The sequence below is a fragment of the Spinacia oleracea genome, chromosome 5 (assembly GCF_020520425.1).
Source record: "Spinacia oleracea cultivar Varoflay chromosome 5, BTI_SOV_V1, whole genome shotgun sequence".
Classification (NCBI taxonomy): Eukaryota; Viridiplantae; Streptophyta; class Magnoliopsida; order Caryophyllales; family Amaranthaceae; genus Spinacia; species Spinacia oleracea.
In genome coordinates, this window is record NC_079491.1 from 2,750,759 (window position 1) to 2,764,971 (window position 14,213).

At 32.6% G+C, this 14,213-nt stretch overlaps 1 protein-coding gene across 1 annotated transcript; it reads right to left on the reverse strand.

The window, feature by feature from the left end:
* Nucleotides 1-2,163: 2,163 nt before the first annotated feature.
* On the reverse strand, nucleotides 2,164-3,608 carry LOC110784008 (histone H1). The gene is made up of 2 exons (XM_021988422.2): nucleotides 3,269-3,608; nucleotides 2,164-3,144 (listed from the first exon to the last, which is right to left on the reverse strand). Exons 1-2 carry the CDS (start codon nucleotides 3,476-3,478, stop codon nucleotides 2,434-2,436), a joined length of 921 nt encoding a protein of 306 aa, XP_021844114.2. The 5' UTR covers nucleotides 3,479-3,608; the 3' UTR covers nucleotides 2,164-2,433.
* Between the last annotated feature and the right edge of the window lie 10,605 nt (nucleotides 3,609-14,213).

A 14,213-nucleotide genomic window follows, 5' to 3' on the forward strand; every position in this document is an offset into this window, starting at 1 on the left:
TTCTTATAGATTCCTATTTCTCTCATAATTGTTCATCAGAATCAGACATCTCTACTTGCAGTGACCAGTTCAATTCATCTTTAAACCAACCTAATGTTGGGTAATAACAAAGCTAACCGGCTCCATTCGTCCTAATACCTACCTAATGTCGGGTAATACCAAACATAACCAGCCATTATTTCAAGGGAGGAGAATAGAAGCAGTTCAAATCAGTTGAAGAACAGGGGGTTATGCATGGACAGTTCTACCGTAGAGAACAAGCATGAACAAAAGGTGAAAATTTTTGGTTAGCTCGAAGTTTTCAAAGTCGAGAGAAAAGACAGGTTATAAGAAGCAAAAGAAAAGAATCTTCTTCAGTATTCACCATGCAATCAACATAGACAGATCAGTTCATCACTGAAACAGGAAGAAACCAGAGGAACATGATGAGCACTCTCCATACAAGCAGAATCTATTCCACTACACTCTTCTCTGTAAGCTATGGCCTATGGTTCTTGATCCAAAGGCACATAAAAACACAAGTCAAGGAAGCTCAACTCATACAACCAGATAGCTCACCAAGTCACCGTTACCAATTGACCATCCTGAAATATAATTTCTCAAATACCTCAGGAACTTCAAACCCTCAGCACCCGTTATACAAATTTTTTTTGTTCGATCCTTATAAGTTTTACAGCATCATTGAATGATCTTGATTGAGATCACCTCACATATCGCGCCAACAAATAATCCCACATTGTTGAGTTGTTCTCAGCATATAACAATGAGTAAGAGAAGAATATGCACATTATAAGTTCGAAAACATAACCAGCCATTATGCACGGACAGTTCGAGAACAAGCATGAAAACTTTAGGTCACACTCACTTAATCAGAAAATACAAACAAAAAACTGTGATGATTATAAGTTTATTTGCTTCACTTCCATAACTGAAGTAGAACAGACGAACGGTAATGTCATATCACCCAGTTAACACCCCTTAACGTACAGATCAGAGACATGGAACCAACAGAAACAGTATTAATGCAGATGATTGGTATAGAGTAACAAACAAAAGATGAAGAATTTAGTTGAGCACGGAGTTTTCAAAGTCGAGCGAAAAGACAGGTTATAAGAAGCAAAAGAAAAGGGTTATAAAAAGAAAAAGAAAAGTATCTTCTTCAGTATTCACCATACAATAACATAGATGGATCAGTTCATAAAAGTTCACTGGAACAGGAAGAAACTAGAGGAACATGATGAGCACTCTCCCTACAAGCAGAATCTATTCTACAGTCTACACTCTTCTCTGCAACTCTGTAAGCTATGGTACTTGACCCAAAGGCACATAGAAATACAACTCAAGTAAGAGGAACTCATGTAACCAGAATACCAGATAGCTCACCAAGTTACCATTACTAATTGACCATCCTGAAATATAATTTCTCCAATATCTCAGGAACTTCAAACCCTCACCACCCGTTATACTACTTTTTGTTAGATCCTTATAAAATTTCACAGCATCATTGATGATCTTGATTGAGATCACCTCACATATCGCGCCAACAAATAATCGCACAATGTTCAGTTGTTCTCGGCTATAACAATGAGTAAGAGAATACAATGCACATTGCACAACACACAGATTCACAGCATCATTGTTTTCATATACTCTGATGACAAACAACTAAACACAAAGGCTAAACACAATTCAAATGGTCACTTAATCTAATCCATGTTCTTCCAATGACAATTGCAAAAAGGATTCAACATCACAAGAAACCCAATTTCAATTGCTCCAACAAAATTGAACTATATATACAGAACTGCATAATCACTTACTGCATTCAATTGCAATTCCAACAAAATTGAACTAAATATACAGAACTGCATAATGACTTACTGCATATTTCAAATGAACATGTGTGTGCTTCAAGCTTATCAAACTCCCCCTTGAAGACAGCTCATCTCTGAAAATCATAGAGAACAAATTCAACTCAGATACTACAATTGAATTAAATTGAACAACTTCCAAATCAATTATAAACATTACAGTTCATAAATTAACCAAAACAGAAGACAATTAACATACCATTGAGCTTGGAACTACAGATTTTCGATCAATCAATTGCGCAATTCACCAACAAAGAGATATCAGCGACAACCATTAGAGATAAACACGGAATTGAATCTAAAATTTTCATCTCATATTTCATAAATGATTATCTTAAACACTACAGCTAAATAACATTCTCAGATTTAAATAAAAACATCTAAAAAGGTAAAATTAAAGAAAGAGGAACTCCAACTTCCATGTATATATGGGCGCTAATAACTCGTCTCAACATTACACCCACTAAAACATCGGAACATATACAGAAACTATTCATCCCAATCAAACCCTACAGACAACCCACCACATCCCAAAACTATCTAAAAACACAATCAAAAATCATCATTTCTTCCCTCTCTTGGGCATTGTTCTCTTCGCCGGAGACTTCACACTCTTCGGCTTAACACTCTTCACTGCGGCAGCCTTCTTAGCCGGAGCAGCGGCCTTCTTTGCAGGAGTAGCCTTCTTAGCAGGAGCAGGAGCCGCCTTCTTAGATGGAGTTGATTTCGCTGCTGTCTTCGCAACCTTAGCCGGCTTCTCCTTCGGCTTCACAGCAGCCACAGCTTTCCTCTTAGAACCAGCTCTTGATCTAGAAGGAGCAGCAGCCACCACTGCCTTGGCTTTGGCAGCTGGCTTAGCTTTGGCCTTAGGCTTCGGCTTGGCTTCAGCTGCTTTAGGCTTAGCAACAACAGCTTTTGCCTTAGCTTTCGGCTTGGCAGCTACAGCTTTCGGCTTAGCAGCAGGGGCTTTCTTCTTCGCAGCAGCAGGGGCTTTCTTCTTCGCAGCAGGGGCCTTTGACTTAACAGCAGCGGTCTTTGACTTCTTGGCTGGAGCAGCCTCAGCTTTGGGAGCTGCAGAACGAGTAGGAGGAAGCTTGTAGGATCCCTTGACCTTAACAAAACGACCAGAAGCAACGAATTTCCTCAAGTTAACAAGAAGAAGCTTCCTGAACGTCGGTGGAAGATTCTTATGTTTCTCCTCAATGAATTTCTGAATCGCCTTCTGACTTGAACCGTTCCTCTCCTTCAACGTGGAAATCGCCTCACTCATCATCTGAATTCCAAATAGAAAATTCAATTCAATCAATCAACCAATCGAAAAACCTAAAAAATCTAAAAATTATCAGTGTAGAATTCAAACATTCAGCATTTCAGCAGCATTTCTCAGATTATCGTACCTCGTAGTAAGTAGGATGAGTAGAAGCTTTCCTCGCCTTCTTAGGACCAGTCACAGCTTTCTTCGGCTTAGTCTCCTTCACTTTCTTCGCCTTTCCGGCGACCTCTTCAGCGGCGGGAGTCGTCTCCACCGGAGCTTCCTCCACTGCCGGAACAGAAGCAACCTCTTGCTCCACCGGTGCTGCAACAATTGGTTCCTCAGTCGCCGCCATTACTACAACAAATCGAAGCTGAAATCTAGGGTTCGAAAATCAAGGAAAGAGAGAGAAAACTATCTGTCGGAATTGAAGGGTCGACGGTTAAGATCTAGGAGGAGGGTGGTGTTGGTTATGAGCGAAGATGAACGTTAATCTCAGGGCATTTAAATAGTCAGAAATGTACGTGAACAAAATCCCAAAAGGTGAGCTCTGATTGGTCGAGAGGACCCTCACACGGATCGCTGTCTCTTTTTTTAATTTTAATTATTAATCGTTGGATGGTATTTTATCAACGGTTTATAACTATCAGCGGTGTATTGTGAAGGATTGAGGGGGGGAAGCTAGTGGGAATTTTTGATGGGTTGCTTACCAAATGAGGGTTTCAAGAGTGTGTTTCTTACTCTGAATTATGTGGGTGTATCTTGAGTTATTATTGATGAATTCTTGTGATGTTTGGTTTTTTGGGTAGGGAATTATCTCAGCTTTCATATGAGTGGCTACTCGCGTCTTGATGTGGAGCGGTTATGGAGATATCTGTGTCGGAATCAACGGTGGTCATGATTGAGGTTTTGATAGAGTTTGTCGCACTTCTGATGGATTTTACAGAAATGTTTGGAAGCAAACATGGTTTTTTTTGCTTGGATGTGTTGTAGGATAACTGGGGAGCGTAACAGATCGAGAATCGGGGAAAATGGATGTGTTTTGGGGGGTGAAATGTCTGTTGGAAGACCGATGAAGATGAACACGCGTAATAGAAGTGTTGGATTGAGCGTTACAAGTGTGATTATCATTTTGTTATTAAAAGTGATCGAATGTATTAATGAAAATTTAATGTTCAACTTTAAAAGTACTCGTTATTCTGTAAGCACGGACTTTTAATTGAACTTCTATACAAAGTATCATGTATGCTACAACGGTTTAGTAAATAATACATTTTCACGTGGACTAGTTATATTGGATTCTCCGATTGACACGTTTAACACAAATATACTGTGTTATCACTCATTTCATTTATTGGAGTAACGTAAAACATTGAAAATTGATTTCATTTATAATATGATTATCAATATTAATACACTTTTGAAATTCGAAAAATCGTGTACATACTATACATGATATGCACAAGCTTAGATTTAGAACATGTTTTGCAAGATATGTAGTACCAAATTGGCATGTTGATATTATATGACCGATGTTGTTGTGTTTCTATTATCATCTTGTCAGGTCATTCATATACCAGAGATATATAGTGCACAAAATATTGAATTGGCAAAGTCTTTTATACTTTGATGTTATTTGATCAATCAATTCAATAACTTTTGAACCTAAAGTTTCATTTAAATGAAAAAATCAAGTTTACATGGTATTGTACAAAAAAATGTGTTTCATTTCAATGTATAGTGTCATCTAACTTAGATTTTCATGAACACATCATACTATTACAATATATTTCACAACCACAAAAATTCAAGAATGCACATAAAAAGTGACACATGATAAGAAATAGTGTTCAAACAAAGTCAAGAACCTGAATATATATTGGTTGTTTGACATGTTTGACATTCTAAATGCAAAATTAGGACTACAAGTTGAATGGTACAAGAGTAAACCACATGAGGATTTGACAATTAACACATTTACTTGGTTTTATTGTTGAAATACCTAAAGGAGTATGCTAAAGTAAAAAAAAAAAAAATTAGTTACTATTGGTGCATGATTATATCTCCAACTGCTGTTGAAAACAAAATACAATACAAAGTATTTTTTTTTACACCATCTCCTAAAAGGAATATAGAAACAATTGCATGATAATTGAGATATTCAAACTAATCTCCCGACGTTTCTCAACAAAAAAATCAATAACAAAGACACAAATCTCGTAGTAGCTGATTTTGTTCTTCAATAAAAGGAATGAGAAAGTTGTTATGACCGAAGTTGTTATGTTTGTATTATCATCCTGTTAAGTCATCAATATACCTAAGATATATAGTGTAGGAAATATTGAATTGACAAAGTATTTTATACTGGGATGTAATTTGATCAATCAATTCAATAACTTTTGAACCTAAAATCTCATTATATACATTTAAATGAAAAATTCAAGTAAACATGGTATTTTTAAAAAATTATGTTACATTTCAATGTATAGTGTCATCTAACTTATATTATCATGGACACATCATACTATTACAATATATTTCCCAACCACGAAAATTTAAGAATGCACATAAATAAGTAACACATGATAAGAAATAGTGTTCAAACAAAGTCAATAACATCAATATTGGTTTTTTGACACGTGTGACATTCTAAATGCAAAATTAGGACTACAAATTGAATGATACATGAGTAAACCACATGAGGATTTGACAATCCCACACATTTTATTGGTTTTATTGGTGAAACACATTTGATAGGAGTATGCTAAAGTAACTAATTTTTGTTTTGTTTTGTGAGTTACTATTGGTATGGTTATATCTCCAACTGCTTTTGACAACAAAATATAATATAATTTTCACACCATCTCCTAAAAGGTATGGAGAAACAAATGCATAGTAATTGGGATATTCAAACTATTCTCCTGACTTTTCTCAACAGAAACATCAATAACGAAAACACAAATCTCGTAATAGTTGATTTTATTCTCCAATCAAAGGAATGGGACGTCCCCAAACTCCTTAATGTCATCCCTCTAAGTATGGTACCAAAGATTAAATGAATACCTATCCCTCGACTTGACATAAACGACACTCCCATAGTCCCATATGGGCCCCCACAACTGCAGGTGATTTCTATGTAAAATCAGCAACATGACTATCCCACGAGATCCCGAATCACCAACCCTGATGGGAATATCAGTGGACTTGGAAGCTAGATCTCCCATAAAAGATCCATATTTTGTCTGGAAAATTTACCACAAAAGTATCCCTACTCTGGACATTCTCTTTAAAAGAAATATTTTTCCTTTTGATGTTTTTCCTCTTTGTGGCACTTACATTAAAATCATTAATCAACTTTTTTATTCAGTGTCCGACTACAAAACAAGTTTGGACACTTGACCATACTAAAACTTTGTTATATTTCTCCAACCCTCACCATGACTTTTTTTTATACCATTTGGTATCTAAAAGACTTTCAAACAACCCTTTGTAAATTTCTATTTACTGTTCAGGCCATATAGAAAGAGAGAAGTGACTGCATTTTAACAATGTTAATTTTAATGCGTTCCGAGTATTCTTTAAGGCTAGTTTAGCCCATAAAGATTGACAGCTTCGAAATAATTTTGACTTGCATAAACTTAAGTGTTCCCTTTCACTTCACACAAACACACACTACAATCACCCCCCCTCCACTGGGTGCGTTCAAGCTCAATTTTGATGGTTCATGCAAAATTTCTTCAACAATAGTTGGGTTTATTATTCACATCAGTAATAGCACCTCTATCAGTGCCCACACCTGCAATCTGGTCATTATACAATCTTTCATAGCAGAAGCCTGTGTTTTAAACAAAGGACTCCATGAAGCAAAACGTCTCTACATCAAGCATTTAAGTATTGATGAAGACAATTTGATGATTATCAACGCAGTAAAAGGAACTTGGAAAACCACATGAAACATCCATTTCATCAAGGATATTCTCACCTTATTTGACGATTGGGATATCAAGCACATATATCGAGAAGCTAACCGAATTGTAAATGTTGGTTATTTAATTAGCAACACCATGAGTATCAAATCTTGTAATAGTCCTCATTTACTTTCCGTTGTAAACAGTGATTACGTATAAGTAACCCTCGCGTAAAAAAGTTCCTAATGTACTATTCTTCTTAACTTATATATAAAAAATCAATCATTAATTTCTGACACACTTATTCATATCTTAAAATGAACATTTGGTCAATATTTCCAAAATTATAATTATATTCCACAACTCTTGCATAAATGGAGACCTTCCTAGTTTATTCGTCTTATTTTGACACTTGTTACTCGTTTAGACGTAAGAAGATACACTTCTTCCCTAAAAATAGTTATGTTTATCAATTTTTGTTGTTGTTACTATCCTGTTCACCCTTAGGTTAATCCGAATTCGGGGCGAGGTCTGGGTAAATAGGTTTCGGTCCCCTTATAATTGTTGTTGTAGGGATCGAACACACGGTCTTCCTACCAAATTCAACCCCAATCACCACTGAATCAACAAACAATTAGTTTAAATGTTTAATAAACGGGTTTTTCATGAAATACCCCTGAGGTTTGCAAAAACGCACCAAATACCCTCGCGTCTTTTGAATTACATAATTTACCCCTATTTTTTCCCAAGTTTGCACCAAATACCCCTAAACCGACCTTCCGTTAGTCCTCCGTTAAGTCGTGTTTATAATTCACAGAATACCCCTATTTATAAACTTATTGCACAATATACACCTATTTTGAAACTAAGTTGCACCAAATACTGAAACTGCTTTTAAACTGCTTGAGGCTGCCAAGGAAGAGCTTGAGGTTGACAAAACAGCCCACCTTTCCACCTATGAAGGGAAGAGTTTGTGTACTGCATAGCCGTCTAAGGATGGATCAGAAACAAATTGAGGGGATTGGTTAATCGCAATTTGTTCCTCAAATTCAAATTTTACAGTGGGGGATGCTTTTTCAGGCCTGGTCGGAGATGGTTGGCTGCGGTTATTCAAATTTCATTCCATCATTTTCCAAATTCTTCCGCCCAAAAGGTGGAAAACGGTACCAATTGGCATTTTAAACCAAGTAAAATCACAATCTTAGCTATTAAACAAATTAATAACACCAATCACTAGACTTGCAAATTCGAAACAAAGGGCATTACTGAGATAATTAGGAGGCTAAAACAAACAACAGTAGTAGACTTGTTGAGCAGGTGCCACCTTCCGTGCTTCATTCATTGCTGGTGGTGGCACAAAAGTCATATAATCATCTCCCATTTTTTGCACTTTTTTGCTTGTATTGATTCAAGTGAAATAAACAATGTTTACGTAAATTAAGATAAACCCATATGAGGAATTTAACAGAAGAACAAAACCCATAAAGGAATTCTTGAAATTTAGAAGCACGCAAAACCCAAATTGAAAATATTGTAAATCGCCGGCGCCGACAATTAAGTCGATTTCTGGGACTCAGCTGCAGCCTCTGAATCGCCGTCGTTGTTAATACCACGGAGGCGCTTAATTGACATTTCTTTGAGCAAAACTCAGTGTTCAATGACAACATTGAGGCCCTTGGCACCAAAAACTCAGTTTTTTGAGGGACTTACAGCTCTGAGCGAAGGCGGCGATTCCTAGGTCGGTGAGTTCACGGAATCCCCGGAGTTTGAGGCGCATGAGGTTACGGCACCGGAGGGAAATGAGAACGAGGGCGTTGTCGCCTATGCTGACAGATCGACGGTCACACCGAAGGGCGAGCTTGGTGACCGAGTCGAATCGGGAGAAGAGGGAAGTGCGTAACACCGGATCACTGTCGCCGACCAGAGATCGGCCTCCGTCGACGACCAGAGAGCGGAGATCGGACGCCGCCGGCGATCAGAGAGCAGGAGCAAGAACATCTGAGAGGAGAGAGAAAGATAATTTTTTCTTTTTTTGGAATTTATGTCGAAAACATGTATTAAGGGCAAAATAGTAAAACGCCACTAACGGCAGACTAACGTCCGTTAATGGAAGGTGCATCTCATGAACAGTACGGAAAAATAGGGGTATATTATGTGATTCAAAAGACGCGAGGGTATTTGGTGCGTTTTTGCAAACCTCGGGTGCATTTCATGAAAAAACCATTTAATAAATATGTTTATCATGAAAATGCTATTACTAACCAATTATATACGAAGTATATTTGAAAGATCCATTTAATTTTCTAGTAATGTAATTTAACAATATACTTCTATAGCTTCTTAAAGAGCTTAAATTTCTACATATTTATTTCAATCAATGTTACACATCTAACACATTTGTCATCTCTACTTCTATTAAAAAAAATTAAAGGTAAGGCATGCCACTAAGCCATGAAAGCCACGTGAGTTATAACGTTGTGACTTGACATCATTTTACCCATAGTGCTAAAGAACGATATTGAGAGTTGAACTTAAGATCAAGTGAATAACTATATTTGACTCACCATATGATTGTTTAAGTATAAATTATCTTTTATAATATCAATTTCCAACATTTTTCATCTTCATAACATCCAAAATTGAAGCCATTAAACACATTTCTTTTTAAAATAGGTTATTAGCCTTTTTGTTAGTTCAATATAGTTCCACATTAATCTATAGAATATCATTTTCCAACCTCCATTTTCATCTTCATAACAATCAAAATTGAAGCCATTAAACATATTTCTTTTAAAACAGGTTTTTAGTTTATTTTTTTAGTTCAATATCATTCCACATTAACATTCACCTTAGAAAATCCGTATTTTTGTAATTGTCGATTTAAATTTACGGATGAAATAATATCAATTATTTCCTCATAAATATTCTATTATCACTAGTATTTTCAAATTTCATAACTGAATTGGAAAGAAAAAAGGCAAGAATCTTATAAATATTAGAGTAAAATGCTAAACTCTAAAATAAAACATATTATACATATTATAGTAAAATGATAAACTCTAAAAGAAAAAATATTATAAATATTAGAGTAAAATGCTAAACTCTATAAGAAAACATGTTATACGATTTAAATTTACAGATGAAATCAATGTGTGATTTCTTTGAAAATTTTGACACATTTTATTCTAATTTTCACATAATGTATATAGAATTTTCACTACCTTTGAGTTAAACTCTTGCTTATTCAATTACTATAATTTTTTTTTTTTATTCTATATTCATGAAAATTTCAAAGAAATCACACATTTCTAAACATAGTATGTACTTTGAATTTTTCATGAACATTTTAATGGATATAGAATAAAAAACACTCATAGTAATTGAATCAGCAAGAGTTTAACTCAAAGGTAGAATAAAAATTAAAGTTGGTCGTTGAAAAGTACAACATCAACTCAAAGGTAGAATGGAAAATTGGTGGTAGATAAGTTTAGACTTTGTAGTTGTACATTTTCACTATCATGTGTCCATGGTACAAGCAAATGTGTCAACTTAAAAAGGTAACATTTTAAATTAAAAATTTACGAGTTATCAATTGAAAACCAATATAACCAAATAAAAGTGGAAGTGAACTTATCATCACCTTTCAACTTCTCAACAATCTATATATTATACTAAAAGAGAGGAAATCAAAGTGGTGATGACAAATGTCACTAATTGATTGGCCTCTCTTTTAGATATAAAAAAATAAAAAATAAAATACTTGATTGTAAATTATTTTGTTACCTTTTTACCCAATAAACTAATAAAGTATTTGATTCTATTTTCCTAAAAAAAAGATGTGATTCTATATATGAGGAATACTTTATAAAATCTGTTTTTATATTTTGGGAACAAATATAACAATATATGATTATATTTTTATTTTAAAAAATATCCATTATACTGATTATGTAATAGGATATTTACAAAAAATAATTAATGTAATCTACCGAGTTGTACTTAAATAATTAGAATACAAATAAATTAGAAAATCAACGAAGTATTAATATAGTATAAAAAAGGTTACTATAATATTGTATAATAATTTTACAACTAAATTCGATAATTATAAGTAATATTTTACTATTACTTTAAAAAATAAAGTACGGAGTATGTAACTTCCTTAAACACGAGAAAAGCTTGCGTAACCTAATCTATGTACTACTCTATTATGTAACTCCTCATTTTTTTAGACGCAACTCTTTTATTTTTACACTAACTATTATATTCACACATCTATGTAATTTTAATGTTATTTGGTGACTATTAATATAGATGATGAATATAGTCATGTACTCCGTATCATTTTGTTGGATTTGTCTAAATACTTACATAATACAAATGTAATACACATATCATTTACTGCAAGTATAATCTCTTTAATAAACAATAATCTACTTCAAATATTTAATATGGCAATAAATGTGATAATAAACTTCGTATATGTTTTTACTTAAACCTTCTAATTGCTTTGGTAATAAATCAATTACACTATGAATTACTTATTTACTTATAGAAATCAATGTGGTGATGACAAATGTCACTAATTGATTGGCCTCTCTTTTAGATATAAAAAAATAAAAAATAAAATACTTGATTGTAAATTATTTTGTTACCTTTTTACCCAATAAACTAATAAAGTATTTGATTCTATTTTCCTAAAAAAAAGATGTGATTCTATATATGAGGAATACTTTATAAAATCTGTTTTTATATTTTGGGAACAAATATAACAATATATGATTATATTTTTATTTTAAAAAATATCCATTATACTGATTATGTAGTAGGATATTTACAAAAAATAATTAATGTAATCTACCGAGTTTGTACTTACATAATTAGAATACAAATAAATTAGAAAATCAACGAAGTATTAATATAGTATAAAAAAGGTTACTATAATATTGTACAATAATTTTACAACTAAATTCGATAATTATAAGTAATATTTTACTATTACTTTAAAAAATAAAGTACGGAGTATGTAACTTCCTTAAACACGAGAAAAGCTTGCGTAACCTAATCTATGTACTACTCTATTATGTAACTCCTCATTTTTTTAGACGCAACTCTTTTATTTTTACACTAACTATTATATTCACACATCTATGTAATTTTAATGTTATTTGGTGACTATTAATATAGATGATGAATATAGTCATGTACTCCGTATCATTTTGTTGGATTTGTCTAAATACTTACATAATACAAATGTAATACCCATATCATTTACTGCAAGTATAATCTCTTTAATAAACAATAATCTACTTCAAATATTTAATATGGCAATAAATGTGATAATAAACTTCGTATATGTTTTTACTTAAACCTTCTAATTGCTTTGGTAATAAATCAATTACACTATGAAATACTTATTTACTTATGGAAATAAATTTTTTGATTATTTTTAATACTAAATAAAAATAGAAGATGTAAATATGCATATTATTCTATTCCCAATCGGCTTATGTAAACGTTAGGTAAATATGGTGCACTAAGTAAATTACCATTTATAATGAATATTCTGCGAAATATATATAGCATAAATATACGAGTACTACGTAAGTTGTCAGACACTACCTTAAGCTGACACATATCATGTAATTTTTTTATTATTAATCTAAAAATTGGTATATTCTACAGAGTACAAGACACTATGATGTTTCTATCTATTTATATACTATACTAAAAGAGAGGGTATCTCAATGTGGTGTTGACACATGTCATTTTTAATTTTACTTTTACTTTTTATTGCTTAAAAGCATATCATTTACATTACTTCGAAGTATATAGATAATACAATCTATATTATTGAATATACGGTATAAAATAATATCTATATACTAAATTCAAAAAACTATTTAATTTAAAGATGTTATTGACTTCTATTGTCTATCACAAAGATATTATGGAAAATATTAGAGACAAAGTATATGAACAATACCAAAACAATATAATCATTATTTAACATTTTTTATACGTTAACTAAAAAGATATTAAACAAAAACTTTGATCAAATTGAAATATATATACTCCGTACTAGAATGTATGTTTATTAGGTTGCTCAAAAACTATATTTTCTATGTTCATAAATACTCGCAACGTTTGATATTTTTACACTATTCACATATTCCACTTTGACTATTATTGGTGATTTATATGTCAAATAAAACATAGCCATGTGGGATTTTGTTAGATTTGTCTCAATACGTATTTTTAAAACATCAAATTTTTATAATTTTTTCTTGAATAGAATTAAAGATATTGACGATCTAAATTATGCATTGGCATCGTGAAAGTGACAAACTTTGCGAGTATTTAAGAACGGAGGAAGTATATTTTTTATTTTTTCTTAACATAAAGTTATGACCAAAATGTATGTTTTTATTATTAACATATATATAAATGTACTAAAATGTATGTTTTATCCAAATGGGTATATATGCATGCATTCTATATACACTGCGTAATATAATATTGGTGAAATTACGATATGACTATTATTCAATCATATGTACTCCGACTTCGTAGTATTTAAAATATGACTATTACAAAATTGTACGTACTCTTACAACATAGTACTTATACTATTATAAGAGTCTCAACAATTATTTTAGTAAATGTATTAAATAGTATTTTCTCTATTTTTTTTTATTTACAACACTTCCCTAAACGAAAAAATTGCAACACTTTTCTAAAACAGAAAAGTTGCAACACACCATAAATGCAAAACTATTTTGTATAATTTGACATTTCTACCTCACTTTACTCTCTTTATTAACTATAACCTCTCAAACACCAAATAAAATAACATAACTCATTTTCACTTATAACCTTATATTAAAGAATTTTGATTCTTTTTTCTTAAAGTGTGATAATGTGTATGTTCCAACTATATAGAAACGGAGGAAGTTATATCAAAAATATCACTTCTTTACTCTTTCACAAATATTTTATTCAATAGTTCTTATGTCCCTTTATTTTCCTCATATTCATCTTTGGTGTGTCCGTTTGAGATTAATCCATACATTAAACGAAAATTTTTCCCACTTGCTCTCTCTCTATCTCTTCTCTCATGTGACTACTTTATCAACTCATGTTCACATTTTATACTCAATTCTTAATAAACTGATTTTTGGC

Excerpts from the sequence above, each read along its gene's own strand:
- LOC110784008 (XM_021988422.2), bottom strand. The coding sequence starts at position 3,478 with ATGGCGGCGACTGAGGAACCAATTGTTGCAGCACCGGTGGAGCAAGAG. Across the intron at positions 3,145-3,268 it reads CTCATCCTACTTACTACGAG|ATGATGAGTGAGGCGATTTC; the intron begins GTACGATAATCT and ends TTTGGAATTCAG.